This window comes from Oncorhynchus mykiss, chromosome 4 (genome assembly GCF_013265735.2).
Source record: "Oncorhynchus mykiss isolate Arlee chromosome 4, USDA_OmykA_1.1, whole genome shotgun sequence".
NCBI lineage: Eukaryota > Metazoa > Chordata > Actinopteri > Salmoniformes > Salmonidae > Oncorhynchus > Oncorhynchus mykiss.
In genome coordinates, this window is record NC_048568.1 from 16,101,957 (window position 1) to 16,125,619 (window position 23,663).

Genomic DNA, 23,663 nt, shown 5'->3' on the forward strand with positions numbered 1-23,663 from the left:
TGTCCATTTGGAAGACCCATTTCTGACCAAGCTTCAACTTCCTGACTGATGTCTTGAGATGTTGCTTCAATATATCCACATAATTTTCCAACCTCATGATGCCATCTATTTTGTGAAGTGCACCAGTCCCTCCGGCAGCAAAGCACCCCCACAACATGATGCTGCCACCCCCATGCTTCACGGTTGGGATGGTGTTCTTCAGCTTGCAAGCCTCCCCCTTTTTCCTCCAAACATAACGATGGTCATTATGGCCAAACAGTTCTATTTTTGTTTCATCAGACCAGAGGACATTTCTCCAAAAAGTATGATCTTTGTCCCCATGTGCAGTTGTAACCCTATTCTGGCTTTTTTATGGCGGTTTTGGAGCTGTGGTTTCTTCCTTGCTGAGCGGCCATTCAGGTTATGTCAATATAGGACTTGTTTTACTGTGGATATAGATACTTTTGTACCTGTTTCCTCCAGCATCTTCACAAGGTCCTTTGCTGTTGTTCTGGGGTTGATTTGCACTTTTCGCACCAAAGTACGTTCATCTCTAGGAGAAAGAACGCGTCTCCTTCCTGAGCGGTACGATGGCTGCGTGGTCCCATGGTGTTTATACTTGCGTACTATTGTTTGTACAGATGAACGTGGTACCTTCAGGCGTTTGGAAATTGCTCCCAAGGATGAACCAGACTTGTGGAGGTCTACAAAATAATTTCTGGGGTCTTGGCTGATTTCTTTTGATTTTCCCATGATGTCAAGCAAAGAGGCACTGAGTTTGAAGGTAGGCCTTAAAATGCATCCACAGGTACACATCCAATTGACTTAAATTATGTCAATTAGCCTATCAGAAGCTTCTAAAGTCGTGACATCATTTTCTGGAATTTTTCAAGCTATATAAAGGCACAGTCCACTTAGTGTATGTGAACTTCTGACCCACTGGAATTGTGATACTGTGAAGTATAAGTGAAATAATCTGTCTGTAAACAATTGTTGGAAAAATTACTTGTGACATTCACGATGTAGATGTCCTAACCAACTTGCCAAAACTATAGTTTGTATAGCAATTTGTGGAGTGGTTGAAAAATGAGTTTTAATGACTCCAGCCTAAGTGTATGTAAACTTCCGACTTCAACTGTATTATCCAGGTGATGACTTGGTGAGAAAAATTTTCAAAATTATATCTGGCGTCAGGTAAGATACATCTTTAAAACCATGTAAAAACAAACAATATGTGTGACATGTTTTGATCACATAGTACAGTGGCAGCTACAGGAGCATGCAGGGAAAGACAGCCGTGGAGAATGGTAACAGAATGCTCCCTGAGATTAATTACAAAAGCCTAATAGAGTTCAAATTCTGTCCATGACCTTTGACATTGTGGTAACTGAAGTCCACACGGTAAGTAGTGACCGAGCATTCATCGATCTCCATCATCATCATCATCATCATCATAGTCTGTGTCATTAATAACACAATAATAATCAATGCAGAGCTGAATGTCTGATATATACAGCGCCCACAGTGAGAAGGTTGGGGATTTGGGGGGATAGGGGGGGAAAATGTTGGACAGGCCCAATGTTGCCAAGTTACATCCTTTTAAGATTCATAAAATCCACCATTCCCCTGGCACAGCTCCAGGTCTATTGTGTGGCTTTCAAAAGGGTACTTACATCAAAGGCCACTTTTTTTTTTTAAGTCTAAGAGATACTTGATTGTCATCTGTGTTACAAACACGACTGTTTTTCCTGTGCTGATGTTGTGCACAAATTGACTTGGTGTTAGGTTAATTACCATTCCCTATTGTAATCAGTGTTTTATATTAAAATGGAGAATGAACGATAGTTAATTATTAATGATGTCAAGACACACATTTGATGTGAACAAAAACCCCTGACATGACTAGTATGAAGTTCATGGACACATTCATATACAAATAGCATGTACGACACTTTAACTAGATTTAAATAATGGAAGACTATGGGAAAGTGGTTGTTGCAAGCAATCTAGTGAGTTTGAAAGTGAGTTCCTTAAATAGGCTCCTCAAGGTAAATAACAAAACCATGACTTCTGGATCATTTACGGTTCTTACAGTCTGTCTGTCCATTGGTCCGTCCTCCACAGATATGTTTTAAGTGTGTTTTTAGATCTATTCTCACAGAAAACATCTGATATTGACCATTGAAGGAGGCAGAAAATGTATCCAATGCATGAAGCACTTTTCGGTTATTGTCTGTGAACACTCAGACTTCTCCCATTCGTTAAATTGGACCACATTTGTCTGGATCATTTAGGACAATAGAACACTTAGTAAAACAGAGATAGGGTAAAACCCTACTTTGCAAGTATGGATGAGATTATTGATAAATGATTACTAGGCATCAAACAGCAGTTATTTAAACAGTGCTGTCCCCACTGTTTTCTACAATGAAAAAGACTTAAATGCATTTTGTTGACGATGCAAATACCAGTGTGTGTGTGTGTGTGTGTGGGCACAGCACTCCGAGGTTGGCAGTGGCGGAAGCGGCTGAATGGAGCCGGAATCTCACTTACAGGAAACAGTTAGGGATTGGTCCTTAACAATGAGAAATCAATTGCTTGATGTGATGTAACTATCTATGTATGCACCACAATACAATCCCTGATATTTGCAGGTTCTCAGGGTCCGCAAAAGGCATTCTACTGTACGCGTAACCAATAGAATGGTGATAAACTCACCCACACACCTTGAGGGACTCTTTCTCATTCTATCCAATGTGTTTTTGTTTCACTATCCATGCTATATGAGCCCAGACAAAAAAACAAAACCAAACAACAGTACTAAAAACCATTCAATAAATAACCTCAAACTTTTCTAAAAGAAATTGAGTGGCTTCTTGATACCAGAGGCTGTACCTGCCTGTCAGTTGGCCTCTCCTCAGCAATCCTGGTCACTAGTGGGAGGGAACAGTAGTAGACTGCTCTGTGTGCTCTGTGAGCCTTCAGATCCACAGGCTGGAGGAGGAGCCACAGACAGTTTTGTGGTGGACATAAAGTAAAGAGAGGAGCCCACTCTAAAGCATGGTTCTTCTCAGGCTGGGGCTAGAAACTAGTGGGGCGTGTTGGAAGGACCCCTCCCCCAACCCTGTGTCCCCTCGCTGGGCCACGCCTCTGGAGCAGGGTCCTGACCACACTGTCATGGTCCTCAGCTCAGAGCCAGCGGCCTGTCCCCTGGGTGCGCTTCCGTCTCTTCTTACAGATGTAGTAGATAGGGAAGGCCACGAGGCCTGAGAAGAGAGCGGAGCAGAGCAGGAGAGAACAGGCAGGTTAATATATAGAGCGAGCAGTAAACTCAGTGAAATGACTGACAGTTAATGCATGCAAATGATGTGACAATTCCCACAAGGAAGTGGCCTTTTATTGTCCCCAGCACAAGGTGCACCTGTGAAGGGGGGGGCAGGTAGTCTGGCGGGTAGGAGCGTTGGGACAGTAACCCGAAAGGTAGCCGGTATCAAATCCCCAAGCTGACAAGGTAAAAATCTGTCGCTCTGCCCTGAGCAAGGAAGTTAAACCACTGTTCCCGGGCGCTGAAGATGTGGATGTTGATTAAGGCAGCCCTCCGCACCTCTCTGATTCAGAGGAGTTGGGTTAAATGCGGAAGACACATTTCATTGCATTCAGTTGTACAACTAACAAGGTATCCCCTTTTCCCTTTAATCCACTTCTTGATATGCCACACCTGTCAGGTGGATGGATTATCTTGGCAAAGGTATGCTCACTAACAAGGATGTAAACTAATTTGTTCACAACATTTGAGGGAAATAAGCTTTTTGTGCATATGGAACATTTCTGGGATCTTTTATTTCAGCTCCTGAAACATGGGACCAACACTTTACATTTGATATTTTTGTTCAGTGTACAATATTTTTTATCTGGAAGCTTTCTATTTTGATATTGCTACTATGCAAGTAACTATTTCACTGTACCATTTACACCTTCTGTATCCTGTGCATGTGACAAATAAACGTTGATAGTATTTGATATAGTGTGTTTTTACCAGAGATGCTAATGTGAAGAACAACATGACCTGCACAAAAGTCAGACTAGGATATAGGCCAAGGACTAGATAAAGTGTATTTTTTACCTGGAGTTTTTGAAATCTTCGGTTGTTTACTACACCACCTTACCCACTCTGTTTAGCACATGGCCTCACATGAGAATCCTTAAAGAGATGGGTGGGGCTAAGGCTTTAGAGGGTGTGAACGATGCTGAATGGGTGTAGACAAAGGGGAGCTCTCCAGTAGGTGTAGCAAAACATTCAAGGGCCATTTTCTCAAAGGTGGGATAACAAGTTCATCAACTTTCAAAGCAGAATTACTTTCCCATTGTTCCTCAACTGCAGTGTGTGAAATAGCTTTGAGTGTTTACTTTTATCCAACGTAAATAACAACATTTAACATTTTGCCGGATTAACAAGTGACTGTCAACAGCTTTATATCAGCGTGTCATTCTCCCACCGCCCAGTGTTGCAGAGCTATCTGAAAAAGCAGACACTTAGCCGCTTCTATCTGTTTACACCAAGACACAGGTGGCCCTCGCCAGCACACCACAGCCACTGGACAAGCCGAGTCACACAACATGTACCTACCTGACCCAAGAGAAAGTAACACATTATAGATTATATCTAAAGCACCACTGGTTATCTAATGTGTCAAGTTCTCTTGAGGATTAGAACAGGATGTAACAGTGCTTACCTACGACCAGGGATAAGGCTCCAACCACCATCACCAAGACTACGACAACAGGGGCCACCACCACTTTACTTACTGGGATTGGAGGAAGACAGAAGAGACAACACAGATGTTCATAACGGGTCAGGACAAGTACACACATGAAAATGCATGGGGAGGACAGGGGAGTTTGGAATAGCAGCCTCGTAGACAGCACATCAACATTTTCAACAGGCTATCAAACATTGGTTGAAATAGGATAGGGGTGCAGATGGGGTCTTCCTAATAAAAACAAACACAGTTGTTTGTAGTATTGCGCCTGAATATGGGGGCAACATTGTCAAGGCTGTCAAAACAATAGAATGTGAGTTGTGTGAGCAGTGCCTTAATAGAAGGTAGTTGGAGCCCCTCTGAAGGCCACATTAGCCCACAGTCAACCGTGTGTCAGATGTTTCCATTGGCAACCTGCAGCCTCTGACTAACTTTAGCTAACCCCACTCGGGGAGCAACAGCTGAGGCCCCGCATGTCACTACACGCCACACTGCCTGAGCCCCTGGGGATACGACAGACACCGAGTTGCAGTCAGAACACCTCTTAGAAAGCTACTGCATCTCTCGGGAGAGCTGTTTACTATTCAGAGACGGCAGGCAGGGTCACAGAGACACGCGTAACCTCAGATAAGGACGTTCTGCTGATAAGGGTCATGCAAACCTCTGTGGTTGCTACTATAGTACGCCGGTATTGTTCTGACTTCAGAGCCGTGACAACAATGCAAACTTTTAGCAGAGGCAGTAATTGTATAGCGAAAACGGGTTTATGAAAGAGTCATATCAGCAGCAACAAGCTAGTACATGCCGTTTTGATCGTCTTCATTATTGTGTGAATTATTCATAAGCAGCGGGATTTGATTAAGAGGATGAAAGGCCACCCACATGGTAATTGAAGTTTCCTCGTCGCCCCCGCCTGCCTATCTATCTCTCTGAGTCTGATCACAGAGACAAAGGAGGAAAGTCACAGGAAGTGTCATAACTACATTCAGCAGTCAGGCATAAGGCCAAAAAATTACAATTGCTAATCAGAGCATCTTTTTAAATCAGCACTAGAGGGTCTATATTTTCTATATGCCATAAAATGTAATGGTTAATAACTTAGTGAATCCCAATGTGTCCCTTCTATGAAGTCTTTAAGGGCCCCTGGGGCCCGGGCTGAGGCTGGGTAGACTCACCACACACGGACCCCCGGACCAGCCGGCGGAGGTGGGGCTTCTCAGGAAGGTAGCGGTACTTGCAGCCGAACACGCTGAGGTTGGACGTGTGATCCCCGAAGAATCGCAGGTGGCGGTACTTCTCCCCACAGCGGTAGCAGAAGTTGGTGCTGCACTGGGTGCAGTTCATGTGATCGCAGCCCTCCGTCCTCTGGATGTGGATCTGGGGAGCGTGACATCATCGGGGAGCGACATATGACTTCGTGAATGCTCCATCTATAAAGCCTTTAGAAGTCGTTGTTCGTCTCAAGTGAGATCCTAACTTCTGCACAAATGAATAACTCTTGAGAATATGTAGCAATTACGAGACTATCAGTTAGTTCATCGAAGGTCTTTTCAGAATATAAAACACAGGCTGTAGCCTATACTTCAAGCTGTGTGGCGGACAAAGTGTTTTGGCTTGTTTTAAGGAAAAATAATGAAACATTTTGTCCTGATATCTGAGCCTCACTCAACCCCTCTCCCTGACTCATGCCGACTGACAGTACATTGAGAGGAGAGTGCTGCCATGGACAGACAGACAGCTCGCAGCCTACACATCAGTGATGGATCCCACCACCTTGAAGAATCAGCAGTCCTGTGTTGTGTTTGCTGTTGTTGCTCTCCAAATCTAATTTGGTATGGACTTTCTGACCCCAGGCTCAGTCTTATGACTTCCTGGAATGCTTCATTTCTAGCCATCGTTACAAGTGGACTAGGGAGACAAAGACAACAACAATATCTCTCTGTCTCTCTCTTTCCTAACCCTGTGTTTGAAGCTCTGAGAGAGAGAGAGAGAGGGAACATGCACCGAGGACAGTGTCATGGCTGGAGAACACCTGAAAAGCACATCTCTAATAACCTAATGTAGACATAAAGGGCTGGAGAACTGTCGGTCCTCTCTTGAGATTCTTTAAACACAATTAGCAGGTTTTTCTGAGATACAGGGCTTGCTGTGTTTGCTCACTTTAAACACCACCTTCCTAGTCAAGTGAACACCTTTTAAGGACCATCGTTTTGCTGCAAAACTGTCAACCTAAATCTCCCTCAAGGAGCAAGGTTTGCTATTTTTGTAAACTCTCCTGGCCCTGTCACTCACTTTGCAGCGGGGGCACTTCTGGGCATTCCTCTGGCCGTGCTCGATGACGCTGGCCCAGTGACGCAGCAGCTTGTCCCCCTTCCTGTAGTCCCGGCACTTCAAACCGTCGTGCCATGGGGCTTGGCACTTGAAACACCACACAAACTGACACTTGGTGCACTGGATCTGCAGAGGGCATAGACATGTGATCGGCTAGATGCACGGCATACAGTGCATAGATGTGCCTGTCTGCACAGACTAAAGCCTCCATCATTAATTATGCACAATGATGCACTTTGTCGATGATTTAAGGAACCCAAGCGTTTCCCAAAGCAGTACACAAGGTCAGATTATATGCATTCTTCAGAAAGACATGTAATTCAGATATTTTCTTATTATTACTGTATAATATCAGGGTTCGTGCTAGAAACAGCAGAGGCCCTGTACTCACCTTTTACTTGGGCTCAGTCCTTCTGTATAATATCTGATCTCAGAACAGTATAGTCCCTCTCTCTCACCTTGTATTTGTGGTCTGCCTTGCTGGGGGTGCGTCCTTTCAGCGAGGTGAACTGGCTGCACTGGGGACAGGGTTTGGTGCTGGAGTCGACCCGGCTCAACTCCAGGAAGTACTTGTATTTAGCCACTTCCTCGCTGCCCAGGTGGGACACCACCAGGCTCTCCTCCAGGTAACCACTGCACTCCGTGATGGGGCACACGATGTCCGCTCTGCCCACCCTGACCTGGGGCAGACATAGACATTACACAGATCAATGAAGAGAGACGTGGTTCCTGATCTACTCTACAGAATGCTGTATGACAAATTAGGATCATCTACCGAATGGACAGTGGTCATACGTTACATGTAAACACATTGCCATTGGCCTTAGATCCGGTTATCAAATATTGTCAATACATGAAGCTACTGGATTGCGTAATGTGTTATGAAGATGAAGGGTAGACAAAGCAATACAATTACATACAATACAGCAGCGTTGCGGTTCTTGACACACTCAAACCGGTGCACCTGGCACCCACTACAATACCCTGTTCAAAGGCACTTACATTCATTCACCCTCTGAATGATACACAATCCATGTCTCAAGGCTTCAAAATCCTTCCCTTCAATCTACACCGACTGGAGTGGATTTAACAGGTGACATCTATAAGGGATCATAGCTTTCACCTGGTCAGTCCGTCATGGAAAGCGCAGGTGTACCTAATGTTTTATACACTCATTGTACATGGCCTGGCAGGTACTGTAGGCTAACTGACATAAGGCAAAGTTAATTGTTACCATACTACCCTTATAATATAAATACTGTGTGTGTGAGTGTGTGAATGTGTGAATGGGGGGGGGGGGTCTTTCTTTAGGATCTGGGTTTTAAGAGAGGGCTCAATGCTCTCATTCCTCTGTGACCTCCACTGGTTCCCAGAGGCAGGAGTAGAGCAGGGAGCGAGGAGAGATTTCTGGTATCAATAAGGTTTCATTCCGCCCACATTGTTCACGTTGACGTGGTGTCAGACTGGGACTTCCTGGGTGAAGCTGGAAGGCTTCCATGAACAACAGTAGTGGCCTACTACTACAGCTGTGGAAAACAACAGAGGAAGAAGGGCCCTAGTACAAGGTCTCAGTGACAGTCTTAGCCTCCACCCCACTACCACCGAAGGGATGGTACAGACAGAAGGGCAGGCCAGGTCCAGGCCTCCCAGAGGATTAGTACACAGTATTGCTGCTCTGATCTAACTAATCCTCTGCTGGCTAGGCCTGTAGTACATACAGTAGACTAAGCAGACGCTAGAGCAGGGGGTCAGCAACAGGTGGGCCAAAACTGACACATGAGTTTTAAAAACGTGTTTTTTAAAAATGTTTGTCAAAATACACTGTAAAATCACCAGGAATCCAGCAAAAAATTTGCTTAATTTAGGAAATCTGTTCCCAAGTATTCCCACAAATATATATATAAAAATGTGATCATGTCTCAATGTAATCAAGTTAGGAAAATATTGTTATTTTCAAATCTCTTTTTGGCCTTATTTGTTCTGACAAAAACCGGTCCACGGCTGAATTTAGTTGCCTACCCCTAGACTAGAGAGTGACACAGCACACCTCTGGGGTAATGCCCAGCAGACTGAGCATGCTCCTAACACTATGACAGTCTGACCTCTGGCCCTATGGGCTGTTACTGGCCCTGCACTCAGCTCAGTTCCTCAGGGCCAGGCTGTCTACTCTGTTCTGCTCTGGGGTTGCTAAGTGCACCGCAGCAGCAGCTCAGCCATTGTTGCCCAATGAGCTCACATGAGAGGTTGGTGGTCAGAACTAGGTAGGCCTAAAGTGAGAACAAAACACAGACTGTTCTTTAGAGATAGCTGATCGAAAACTCTCCAAGAAAGAGGAGTCACAGTGCAACTGAGATGATAATCTGGTGAAACAGTGGGATATCAGTAATACACTGTTCTTTCCCGGAACTATGAAGTCAGCCAACTCCTGTGGAGTGGGGACCTTCATTTGACTTTAGTCCAGCTGACTGGTCTGGACAAAATAACATGTATTAGCTAAAAATGTAATACGTGTATTTATTCATTACAGGCTTGGTTCCTCTAATAATATGTCTGGCCTAATGTAACTAACCCTGTATGGGCACCAGCATGATATACGTATCTTCTAGGGCTGAGAATTACCAGGGATCTCACGATACGATATTATAATGATACTTAGGTGCCGATACAATATGTATTGTGATTCGATACTACGACTGTCACGGAAATAAAACCTCTGAAAACATGTTGGCTCACTATTTAAAAAAGAAGATGGAGAACGAGCTATAGGATAAAACATACTGGAGTTTTGACCGACTAGCGCTAGCTAACGCTACCTACAGTAGCATTTTTTGTTTTACAAATCAATACTTTGAGCCAAAGTTAATATAATATTGTTGAAAAATAATATTGAAAAATGTGACTGTATCAATATTCCCCCCCCCCCCCCCCCCCCCCATCACTAATAACTACTGTGTGTGTAAATAAAGGGAAGTGAATATGTGGGATGTTTGTGTTGTGACTTGCATTGGGAATTCCCAGCTATTGGCTAAACCTGCACAGACAAGGTCACAGGCTTAGGACGAGCTAGGCTGTGATGCTGATGAGACGAGACAGTCAGTAAGAGAGTCACCACCTGTGAAGGTGGTGCCCAGTGACGAGGGTGTCCCCTGGGCGACCCTGGAGCCCAACTCTACACCCATCAACCAGGCCACAGGACAGTGACCCTGTCAGCCAACACGGCAGGGACACTAGAGCAGTGGCAAGGTGTGAAAAATATATAGGCCTATAACATCTACCTTCTCCTCTAAGAGCAGTGTGCCCCTGGATTTCGCCAGGGCATACCATTAGTGATCTAGTGCTGTTTTTTTGTTTTTATTTGATTTAACCTTTATTAAACTAGGCAAGTCAGTTAAGAACAAAGTATTTTTTACAATGAAGGCCTTCCCCGGCCAAACCCGAACGACGCTGTATTTTAAAAAGCCTAATTTAAATGGCTAAATTCTTCATATACAGTTGAAGTCGGAAGTTTACATACACCTTAGCCAAATACATCTAAACTCAGTTTTTCACAATTCCTGACATTTAATCGTTGTAAAAACTTCAGTCAAACATTTCGGGTAGCCTTCTACAAGCTTCCCACAATAAGTTGGGTGAATTTTGGCCCATTCCTCCTGACAGAGCTGGTGAAACTGAGTCAGGTTTGTAGGCCTCCTTGCTCGCACACACTTTTTCAGTTCTGCCCACAAATTTTCTATGGGGCTTTGTGATGGCCACTCCAATACCTTGACTTTGTTGTCCTTAAGCCATTTTGCCACAACTTTGGAAGTATGCTTGGGGTCGTTGTCCATTTGGAAGACCCATTTGCGACCAAGCTTTAACTTAACTGATGTCTTGAGATGTTTCTTTAATATATCCACATAATTTTCCTACCTCCCGATGCCACCTATTTTGTGAAGTGCACCAGTCCCTCCTGCAACAAAGCCCCACAACGCCGTGCTTCACGGTTGGGATGGTGTTCTTCGGCTTGCAAGTCTCCTCCTTTTCTTCCAAACATAACAATGGTCATTATGGCCAAACAGTTCTATTTTTGTTTCATCAGACCAGAGGACATTTCTCCAAAAGTACGATCTTTGTCCCAATGTGCAATTGCAAACCCTAGTCTGGCTTTTTTATGGCGGTTTTGGAGCAGTGGCTTCTTCCTTGAAATTGCTCCCAAGGATGAATCAGACTTGTGGAGGTCTACAATTTTTTCTGAGGTCTTGGCTGATTTCTTTTGATTTTCCCATGATGTCAAGCAAAGAGGCACTGAGTTTGAAGTTAGGCCATGAAATACATCGACAGGTACACCTCCAATTGACTCAAATGATGTCAATTTGCCTATCAGAATATTCTAAATATTATTTTTCTGGAATTTCCCAATCTGTTTAAAGGCACAGTCAACTTAGTGTATGTAAACTTCTGACCCACTGGAATTGTGATACAGTGAATTATGAGTGAAATAATCTGTCTGTAAACAATTGTTGGAAAAATTACTTGTGTCATGCACAAAGTAGATATCCTAACCGACTTGATAAAACGAAAGTTTGTTAACAAGAAATTTGTGGAGTGACTCCAAATTAAGTGCATGTAAACTTCCGACTTCCCCTGTAATAGAGCCAGATGCATGTCCTTAGTTCATCGCTGGGCCAATTGTGCACCGCCCTATAGGACTCCCAATCACGACCGGTTGTGATACAGCCTGGATGCCTCTAGCACTGAGATGCAGTGTCTTAGACCGCTGCGCCACTCGGGAGCCTAGTATAACTGCCCTGCTGCTTCAGAGCCAAACACATGTGAGCAGAGGAGAAACTGTAGTCCACCACAGTCTAGCAGAGATAATAATGAGCGATCTCCGGGAGTGCGTTTTCATCCCTTTATTAGGCCTAATTTTAGCCCTGATTTCACTAATGACCAGAGGTGCAGATTAACTTTATTAGGCTTCTGTCCTCAGGCGACCCCCCCGGGCTAGAGGTCTCTTTCTCACTGTCCATTGCTCACTCACACACACACACACACACACACACACACACACACACACACACACACACACACACACACACACACACACACACACACACACACACACACACACACACACACACACACACACACACACACCTGTCCATGGTGTTCACCCTGAGCCGGTGGAACCAGCTTTGGTAGAGGAGTGGCACAAAATAAGACTGGTAGCAATGTGACAATGCAAGAAGCAACACAGTGAATACTACCTAGGGTGGCCCCTTCTATACTTCCTTATGCTATGTCACACTTCAGCTATGCTCATGAAACGATTTGCGATGCTGACGTGAATCTACAGATACTCAAACGTTCAGCGTCGGTTTGATCACAGCTTTGGAGAATCAGTCACGTCCCTACCAGTGTTATATTGTCCGTGTTCGTCATAATAAGATGTTAGGGATACTATTACGTAACCATGCAAAAAGACAAGCGAATAACAATGTGTCTTGCAGCATCTGCAATACTTTGATATGTACTGAGAGGAAAGTCTTCATATTCTCTGACAGGGATGACAAACCAGTGGTATGCCAAGCTCATGTATGTAACGCCTCTGAGCCAATGTGAGGGACAGGATTGAGACACGTGGCATCACTCCGGATCTAGAGGGCAGGATAACGTCCTTCCTGGATCCTGGCAGAAGGTCAGAACATTGCAATCGTCAAAGACTGACCGGCACACAACTACTTATCAGCCTCTTCTCATTGAGATTCATTGAGGCATGTTTATTTAACACAATTAGACAGACTAAGCCTGATAGGAGTTTCCTCTACAATATAAAGATGGCGAGTCAATAACAACGAGTCCCTTAATCAAAGGAAATAGGAAGTAATAATATGTTGTAATCAACCAAAAGGGGAAAAAAACGAGTCGGAAGTAGACAATACGTGGCTCGGCTGTGACAGGGCTCAGAAAGCAAGGAGGAACTGAGGATACGCTTGTGGCTCGATTATAAGAAGAATTAGCCATTTAAATGCAGTGCCTTTTTGCACCCAAGACATGGTGAGGAGATTTAACTATTTGTATTTCCATCCCTTTGATCTGGCAGCATCACATGAATTGAGAGCAATTTCGTGGTATCCAATTGGTAGTTACAGTCTTGTCTCATCGCTGCAACTCCCGTACAGACTCGGGAGAGGTGAGGGTCGAGAGCCATGCGTCCTCCGAAACATGACCCAACCAAGCCGCACTGCTTCTTGACACAATGCCCGCTTAATGTGGAAGCCAGCCGCACCAATGTGTCGGAGGAAACAATGTACACCTGGCGACCGTGTCAGCGTGCACTGCGCACGGACCGCCACAGGAGTCGCTAGTGTGCGATGCCGGCCAAACCCTCCCCTAACGCGGACGACGCTGGGACAATTGTGCGCCGCCCCATGGGTTTCCCGGTCTGGACTCGAACCGAGAATCTCTAGTGGCACAGCTAGCACTGCGATGCAGTACCTTAGACCACTGCACCACTTGGGAGGCCCCTCACACAGCCTATTATATTCAGACTATAAGACATACAGGCTTTTATCATCAGACCAGACGTCACCCTAACAGGAATACAAATACAGATATTAAAAGCAATGACAGTTTTAATCATTGCAGGCAAAGCAGCTATCAGAACTCCTCCAAAGGGAGAAGAAAAGACACTGTAGGACTCAAGAGCTGGTAGGCGTGTACTTCAAGCCCACATCGGTTGAGACAGAAAACTTTGGCCAATTATTGGACAAGTTTTGGAGAGCAACTAGGCCTAAACTGTAGGATAGGATCCATAGAACTCACACAAAGCAAGGAATGCCTAAAACTCTTTGAATCATAGAATGTACTGTCCACAGGTCACTGGAAACGCTTAGAAACCAGTGCACAAGTCTGAGAGCATTTGAGCCTAAGAGAGCCAACAGCAAATCCTCTAAATCAAGGTTTAATGCACTGAAAAGCAATAGGCATGACAGACACTGCCACTTTATGAAGCAAGCAGTTGAAGTTACTGTGTTTAACGTGTTAATGTACTGTAACAGACATTACACTTTGTTTGGCGCAGGAGAACCATTTCAACAGGCAGGTTTTACAGGTTAGCACAAGCAGATTCATAACTGCCAAAGCCAAGCCAAAGAACGCAAGACAAACCCTAACAGTAGAACAAAAGGCCCTGTCATTCCCCAATTACATCCATTAGACACAACAATGTCCACACAGTGCCTAATCAATTGGGCACATTTTGAATTATACAGCTATTACAGCATAATAATATCACTGTGAGCAGTAGCAGCAGCAAACCACATAAACTATGGTTGGACAGGATGACTGTGCTGCTGCCCCTGAAACCCTCAGCCTGCTCATTACAGCCTGGAAACAATTGAATTTGCCAATTCATCCCTAAAGAAGCCCATGTGAACATGGAGGAATTCCACGGTAACGGAATTACTCTTTGACCCAGTTTTTTTCTTTCTCTCAATTAAAATGTATGCCAAACAAAAAAAACATGAATTTCTATGTTTAACAAACCGTACAACTCCATGCACATGGGACTACTTTGAACAATTTCCACTGAAAAATGTACAGAGGCTCATTTGGTGGAAGAACTGTGCAGATGTACACTTTAGTAACGGAATTACTGTAAAATCTCTTTAAGGTTTGTTATGTGACCACGTTTTCCAAAAACTCTGTTACAGTGCCTTTAGAAAGTATTCATACCACTTGGACTTTTCGTTAATTTTGTTGAATTACAACCTGAATTCAAAATGTATTACTTTTTTCCCTCATCCATCTACACACAATATCCCATAATAACAAAGGGAAAACATGTTTTGGTACATTTTTGCAAATGTATTGAACATGAAATACAGAAATAACTAATTTACCTAAGTATTCACACCCCTGACTCAATACATGCTAGAATCACCTTTGGCAGCGATTACAGCTGTGAGTCTTTCTGGATAAGTCTCTAAGAGCTTTCTTTGCACACCTGGATTGTACAATATTTTGCATTATTGTTCTTTTTTTAACCTTCAAGCTCTGTCAAGTTGGCTGTTGATCATTGCTAGACAGCCTTTTTCTTGCCATAGATTTTCAAGAAGATTTAAGTCAAAACTGTAAGTAAGCAACTCAGGAACATTCAATGTTGTCTTGGTAAGCAACTCCACTATATATTTGGCCTTTTGTTTTAGGTTATTGTCCTGCTGAAAGGTGAATGTCTCCCAGTGTCTTTTGGAAAGTAGACTGAACCAGGTTTTCCTCTAGGATTTGGCCTGTGCTTAGGTCTATTCCATTTATTTTTATCAAAAAAAGCTCCCTAGTCCTTGTCGATGACAAGCATACCCATAACATGATGCAGCCACTGCCATGCTTGAACATTTGAAGAGTGGTACTCAGTGATGTGTTGTGTTGGATTTGCCCCAAACATAACACTTTGTATTCAGGACATAATTTATTTGCCACATTTTTTGCAGTTTTACTTTAGAGCCTTATTGCATACAGGATGCACATTTTTGAAGATTTTTTATTCTGTACAGGCATCCTTCTTTTCACTCTGTCATTTAGGGTATTGTTAGTATTGTGGAGTATGTTGTTGATCCATCCTCAGTTTTCTCCTATCACAGCCATTAACTGTTGTGAACCATTGGCTTCATGGTGAAATCCATGAGCAGTTTCCTTCCTCTCTGGCAACTGAGTTTGGAAGGACGCCTGTATCTTTCTGGTGACTGGGTGTATTGATACACCATCCAAAGTGTAATTAATAACCTCATCATGCTCAGAGGGATATGCATTGTCTGCTTTCTAGTATTTTTACCCATCTACCAATAAATGCCTTTCTTTGCGAGGCAGTGGAAAAACTCCCTGGTCTTTGCGGTTGAATCTGTCTGAAATTCACTGCTTGACTGAGGGACCTTACTGATAATTACATGTGTGGGGTACGAAGAAGAGGTAGTCATTCAAAAATCATGTTAAACACTATTATTGCACACAGAGTGAGTCCATGCAACTTATTATGTGACTTGTTGGTGAAATTCTTACTTCCTTGCCATAACAAAGGGGTTGAATACTTATTGACCCAAGACGATTCCGCTTTCATTTTTAATGAATTAGTAAAAATGTCTAAAACATAATCCCACTTTGACATGGGATTGCGTGTTCTAGGCCAATGACACAACATCTCAATTTAATCCGTTTTAAAATTCAGCCTGTAACACAACAAAATGTGGAAAAAGTCAAGGGGTGTTGAATAATTTATTGAAGGTACTGTAAATATCTGCTCCGAATTAAGATTCAAAGATGTCTGCAGAAAGAATTGGGTGTCAGCTATGACATACTTGAGTTCACCTTGAGTTTGAACAAAATGTATTTTGGTTATTGAACTACAGTAAGTGAAATGGATTTACACCCGGTAACAGAATTATGGTAACGGAATTACATCATGGGTCCCTGATCTGTACTACACAGATATGCATATGAACGTTATTCTCCTCATGTTTCACAAGTTTGGACATCACAGCACAGCAAAGCAGAGCACAGTAGAGTACAGTAAAGTAGAGTGTAGTTCAGTATAGTAGAGTACAACATAGTGTTCTCTACTCTACTTTTCCTTCATGTACTCTATTGTACTCTGCTCACTGTAACTAATGTACACTGTAACTCACTGTAACTCTGCTCACTGTAACTATTGTACACCTGCTCACTAATGCTCTGCTCACTGTACTGTACTGTGCTGTACTCAGTAATGTATTGTACTGTCCAAACTTGTGAAACATGGTAGGTTCAGAGAAAGGCAGAGAGAGAGAGATAGAGAGGGGTTGTCCAGACGAAGACACTTGGTTTGACCGCCAGACAAAAGAAAGAAAACAGTTATGAGCTGAACATAACAGTATGCAAGTGGAAGGGACAACAGTAGCAGGTGACCCCATTGTGGTTTGTGACTATTATAATTTCCCATTGAGGCTAATTTAGTTGCAGTATTTCTGTTACCGACGTGGTAACAGAAACAAGTTTTAATCTCTTAATAATTCATAAACAAATTTGATATCAGTAAAATCACTATAACTAATGGGTAGGTCTACTATTACTTTTTACTTCTGTGAACTTCATTATCCTCCCTCCTCATGAGGGAGAGAAATGAGCAAATATCTTAAAAGGTGCTACACCTAGAATTTCTCCCCTACAGTATGTGGAAGCTAGGTGAATTGCAATAGCACTAGGCTACATTAAAAACAAATCTCCCCCGTAACATGGCATCCCATTTCCCCGTAACATGGCGGAGACTCGTGCTTGAGCCTTGTTATTGAAAATATATTTCACAGAGATTTAGAAGGTACAATGATTCCCTACCATATTAAGTGTTTGCTTTCTCAAATACACAAAAAACTGAACGAACAGTGTAGAATTTTTTCAACATTGGCCGTTTTACCCGATTTCCACCAGAGAACCACAAAGTCAAAACAGCTTTCACCATTTTGACAACAGATGCCGCACCAGCAGGAGAAATCAATAGGCGAATATCACAGCTAATCATAACACTTGCGGGTAAGTAATACTGTGAAACACTATACTCCCACTACTGGTGCAGATATACTGTATCATGAACATTTTCTGAAATTACAATGCAAAAATATGTGGGCTTTTGGTAACAGAATTCAAGGCACAAGGCAACATTTCTTAAACTTACAGAAGGTAAACAATTTCTCCAAAACTAAACATGTGTTGATATGAGTTGGTAGGGTCTTTACGTCAACATCATTGTGTTTTGATGTATGTGTGATACCTTTTAAGCCATTTTCTAAAACCCCCTTTTCCTTCTGTTTATCCAAAAATCGAAGCCTTTGCTTATGCCAACATTTTCTTATGGAAAATGGTTGAAAAATGTATCTATGCTTTCATTTCCCCAAAAATATTGACTCTCAGCTTTCATTTGACACCCAAATTTGATATGCTCCTATGAACTTCGTATGTTGGCGCTGATGGGTCTTTTACATGGAAATGCTCTTGTGCTGTATCAGTCCCTATCCTGACCTTGATGAGTCAAGGACTAAATTGGATTTGAGTCAAGGAACAGTCTGCAATCTGATGCTACATAGACGACAATAACAAGATCCGTCTTGGTGGCCAACTGACATCGTCTTCAGAGAGAACACACAGCAGCACACAGCCTCTCGTGGAAGAGCAACGGGATTTCATTAGGTGCTACAGGGACAGAGCTCTGTGATTAGGCCAGCGTTTTCCAAGCTAGGGGTCGCGGCCACATGTTGGGTCGCCTGATTTGAAACCCTGAAAAAAATAACAAATAATAATAATCACACTTTGTTCATAGAACCAGGGTTACGGCAGTAACCTCCAGTAGCCGCTAGAGGTCTGCTCTCTTCCTACAAATGAGGCTGTATCTTTTGAACGGTTGAAGCTACAAAATATTAGGACCCTATTACTGAAAGATAAGACACTCTGGAATGTGTACGTGTGTCCTGTTTCACTCTACAATGCCAACAAGCACAGGACCCATTAGAACAGAGAGTACTAGATCACCCAGCTCAACGTGTAGTTTTGATTTACACTGAACAAAAATATAAATGCAACATGTGCTGGTTGGTCCCTTACCTCATGAGCTGAAATAAAAGATCCCAGATATTTTTTCCATATGCACAAAAAAACGTATTTCCCTCATATTGTGTGCACAAATTTATTTACATCCCTTTTAGAGAGCATTTCTCCTTTGCCAAGATAATCCATCAACCTGACAGGTGTGGCATATCAAGAAGCTGATTCAACAGCATGATCATTACACAGGTGCACCTTGTGCTGGGGACAATCAAAGGCCACTCTAAAATGTGCAGTTGTGTCACACAACACAATGCCACAGATGTCTAAAGTGTTGAGAGAGTGTGCAATCGGCATTCTGACTGCAGGAACATCCTCCAGAGCAGTTCCCCGAGAACTGAATGTTAATTTCTCTACCATAAGCCACCTCCAATGTCATTTCAGAGAATTTGGCAGTATGCCCAACTGGCCTCACGACCATAACCACGCCAGCACAGAACCTCCACATCCGGTTTCTTACCCTGCGGGATCGTCTGGGGCCACCCACCCAGCTGATGAAACTGAGGAGTATTTCTGTCTGTATTAAAGCCCTTTTGTGGGGAAAACGAATTCTGCTTCGCTGGGCCTGGTTCCCCAGTGGGTGGGCCTGGCTCCTAAGTGGGTGGGCCTATGCCCTCCCAGGCCCACCCATGGCTGTCATGTGAAATCCATAAACGATGGCGTAATGAATGTATTTTTGATGTACTGATTTCCTTATATGAACTGTAAGTTAGTAAAATTGTGGAAATTGTTACATGTTGCGTTTGTGATTTTTTTTTGTATGCATTTGGTTGAGTTGTCAACTAACACATTCAATGTGAAATCAACAACAAATGTCACCATGTCATTGGATTTATGTTCAAATTTGGGCTACGCTAATGACTCTTTGCAAATCCAATCAGTTTTTGCACATTGATTCAACGTCATCACAGATGTTTGGGGTTGAAATGAAGTCTTTGCCCAATGGGCAGGCACTAAATCAGACTGTGGAAAATTAACATATTTTCTACACAGAAGATCATGCAACATTATTGCCTGATTATCTTCTGAACTTCCCAATACCTTTCTGATGCATTCCAGTCACTTCACACCATACTTTCAGATTGAAATACAGTCAAAAGTACTGTCAGACTGATTTGTAGTAGACTCTCATAGCCACAATTATTAAAGTAAACATTGGCCGTTGATCACATCACTTTTTTTTTTTTTGTTGTTAACATCGCGGGGTTGTATAAAACGCTGGGGAACCCCTGGATTAAGCTATCAATTACAGCCACACATTACAATCTCCAACCCTACCTCCGCTGCTGCCATCAGCCGTGAGGATAGACAGCACACCCACAGCACTCAGCCAACAAATCCATTTTGCAGGCAGTCAGTCAGTGCCTTCACTGATGTTGCAATTTCTTTAGTCAATTTCTTTACTTGTTTTTTCTACATCCTCCATATCTGTGCAAACCACCCACAGACACCACACACAGGTTTTCTGTGTTAGCCGTCCATAGAAACTTTGTATACCATAGTCATCCCACACTTTATTCAAGGATAGACAGGGACACGGATACATTCTCTGGGGAATGCCTAACATATCCCTTCACTTTACACTCAGTAGCACAGAGTTGGGCCTAGTTATCCTGTTGAATTCCATAGCACAGCACTGTTGCAGATTGTTCCTTACATGAGGAGTCAGTAGGTTCAGCAAGCAGGAAGCACATGGCTTCCCTAAACAAGGAAAACAATGGCTGAGACAGGCAGCACAGTTACAACACAATGGGATATTCCTTCCATCCCTTCTCCCCAAGCTGCCCAGCAAAATACTGGCACATAGGCATAACACTAATACTAAGATGGAAAATTGTTAAACCTGTTAATTTATCACTATACTAACCTACATCCCAATTACTTGTCTCTCTTCCAGGCTGCAGCGGAGACAGACTACTTTGACTGGATCTACCTCAGGTAGTTGAGCACATGGTGTACAGTGTAATACTAGACCCCAGTACTCTCCCAGCTGACTGCCCCAGCAGGTGTTCCTCCTCGTGGTAACTAGTCTGAGCACATGGACCAACGCTCCCATTGGGTATACAGTACGACACAGGCAGCCAAATGTCTACATACCACTACATACTGCACCTGGATAAGCTATTGACATGCCAATGAGCTAGGGAGTGTCTCAAATGATCCCAAAGCTAATCCAATGAGGGTAAACATACATTTGTGTTGTGAAAACCCACAATAATCACAACAGGTAGGCCTCGTTTGAATATGTATAGGCCCTATCTCTTTCTGTGTGACTAGCTACATTTCCATCAAATTGGCGACAGATTTTCATGGGAATATTCTAATTTCAGCATGAAGAGAATATGTGCATTTTTCCCACCAGTGGTGTGTTTCTACCAGACTTTATGCAGATATAAAGTGCGTCATGACGTAGTGCACATAAAATGTAATGCTTCCCTTCAGTTTTCATGTACCGAATAAAAATGTAAAGTTTAATGTGTATCTATCGCATTTTCAACTCTACCAATAGTTTTTTTTCACAAAAACTGTTGCGTTAAATAGCAAATGTGCCTACACTGGTCTTGGCTACTTCACTCTAGCCAACAGCCCCTGGGCTAAATGGTGTGTGATTTCAATAGGTTTCCTATGGGGGATTGACAGTATAATTTAAAACAACATTATCTGTTGTGTGGAACTCCAACCGTCTTTGTGGTACGATTTGAATGTTGAAATGTTTATTTTCTGACTATTTTAGTATATTTATCAGCCAAAACATGACACCCACCGTGTATTCAAGAGCATGTTGTGTCTCAACTGATGGCGGGAACAACACAAAAACCTCAGATGATGTCAAATAAGGTCAAAGCTACAATATATACAAATATGAAGAAAACAAATCGCCTTTTATGCGTTTTTAGATAACATTAGATTAGATTAGATTACATTAAAAGGTTAAAAAATGCATTTCAAAAAAATAAAAAAACGTTTTTTCCAGAAATTATAAAATGTTGACAACACTAAGCTTTTAAATTATGTCAATCTCAACCGTTTATCTTTTCCAGTGAGGAAGACATGGGTGTCTCATGGTTATAGTGGGGTATGCAAAATGGGTCACCTTTGAGCACCTTATCTCTTGAATGTTTTGGCATTCAGGTCCAAAAAATACATTTCTCTTAGCACCTCTACAATGGGCAACTATGGTTTCGTTCAAATCAAAAGGGTTGCGGATTTACCCTGTGTCTATTGAACGCACACACACACAGACACACACACACTTCATCCAAACGGCTTGACACAGAAAACATGTGACGCTGGAGACAGCCTTCAGTGAACTGTGATGCCAGGTTTATACCTGTGAACTGATGTATCTCTTCAGGCATTCCTCGCAGACAGCCTTCTTGCAACAATGTAGCGGCTTTATGTGCTTGTCGTCCAGACAGATGCGACAGGTCAAGACAATTGATACATTGTAATCCCCGTTGTAAAAGTTGTTCAGAGTTCTAGGATCAATCAGGTTCGATAGGGTGTATGGCTCCGGGACAGAGGGGTGGCCTAGTTCCAAATCGCTCTGCTGCTGCAAATCCGTGGATGGCTCTGTGGCGACGTTTGATGTTGACGGAGTTATCGCCCCATTATATTGGTGTTCTCCGGCATTGTCAGCCGGTTTCCTGTAGTTATCGTTTGCAATACAGTATACCGTACAGTAAACATGTTCCTTCAACTGTACGACATCGTCGTCAGCCCTGCTACTTTCACAAATTTCGTCAGAATCTGTTACATCGACTTCATCCAAATCGGATGACGTTAATCCCTCTGTGTGATCTGCGATTTGCTCTTCTCCACCCTTCGTTTCACTACCACTTGACTTTTCAAGGTCCACATAATTAATTCGTTCATTTAAAACAATTTCTACCACGGCATCCTCTGGCTCTTTTTGGTCATCTGCTGAATTGTAATTGGAATTCGGGGGGGATCTCGTCGTCCCGAAATTCCTCAAAATATCCACTGCAGTCGGTTTTCTGAAACTGTATCCTTCAACATTTTCTTTACAACTCGTTCTCTCAGGTCTGTGTTTGTGCGTCTCCGATGCCCCGTCTTGTGCTCGGATCTTTGTTTCCCAGGCATCTTGAATCAAATCTGTGCCTGATGTCTCAACTTTATCAAACACTTCTGATGGATTGCAGACTGTCTCTTCGTCATAACTGCTGACAAAACTAGGCATTGTACACTTGTAAACATTGAGAGAAATGTGTTCATCTTCCATTCCCAAGGTATAACTCCCCGACCATGCACACGTTGTCGCTTCCCCTCCAACTCCAGTCCAGATACTAACAAAACAAAACAAAGCCCAAGTCTGTATTTCTGCTTCCGGGTCTGCGTGTGGGAGAAAATAAATCCGTAACGTGGTAGCTGTTTGACTTCATCCAAACATCCAGCTCTTTGGCTGTGGCAAACGGCAGCGCATTTGTCAATGAAAAACAAGCAAGAAGGTTTCATACATATCCACCTATTACGTTTTGGTTTTATTTTACTTTGATAGTGCAGTCTGGGGGATCCTTGTCTGCCCAGCGACAGGCTACCTCCAACCAAGGTAGAAACAATCTGGCACTGCATGATCTGTCATTTATACGCCATTGTGCACAAAGGGCGCACCTAATCAATCTATGGACGCACCTGAAGCAAGAAGTCATAAAGGACAACATTTTGATTCCACAAATTGAGTAATACCTCAAGAGTTGGAGAAAATTACGGTATTCCAATTATAATATCCATATTTGGTCAGATTATAATACCTTCTACCATGACACTTGCCAATTCAGGCTACTAGACGCGTTCAATAAAACAATTCAAAATCGGAAAGTGATGGCACTTCATTTCACAATTGAATATATTTATTCCATTTATGTATTTGCCAATGAAATAATCATCAGCAATACATGTGTGGTCCAGTGGCACAATGACAACATCAACAGTCAACAGAAGAGGGTAGTATAGTCTATAACACAACAT

At 42.9% G+C, this 23,663-nt stretch overlaps 1 protein-coding gene across 1 annotated transcript; it reads right to left on the reverse strand.

The window, feature by feature from the left end:
- Positions 1 to 998: 998 nt before the first annotated feature.
- rnf217 (ring finger protein 217) lies at positions 999 to 23,224 on the reverse strand. Its single transcript, XM_021600368.2, has 6 exons — positions 22,006 to 23,224; positions 7,529 to 7,750; positions 7,032 to 7,196; positions 5,915 to 6,116; positions 4,713 to 4,784; positions 999 to 3,245 (listed from the first exon to the last, which is right to left on the reverse strand). Exons 1-6 carry the CDS (start codon positions 22,915 to 22,917, stop codon positions 3,169 to 3,171), a joined length of 1,650 nt encoding a protein of 549 aa, XP_021456043.2. The 5' UTR covers positions 22,918 to 23,224; the 3' UTR covers positions 999 to 3,168.
- Positions 23,225 to 23,663: the final 439 nt, after the last annotated feature.

Coding starts and splice junctions, on each gene's coding strand:
- rnf217 (XM_021600368.2), bottom strand. CDS start 22,917: ATGGAAGATGAACACATTTCTCTCAATGTTTACAAGTGTACAATGCCT. Junction 7,751..22,005: donor AGAGATACATCAGTTCACAG/GTATAAACCTGG, acceptor TGTCTGCCCCAG/GTCAGGGTGGGCAGAGCGGA. Junction 6,117..7,031: donor AGAAGTGCCCCCGCTGCAAA/GTGAGTGACAGG, acceptor CACGCTCCCCAG/ATCCACATCCAGAGGACGGA.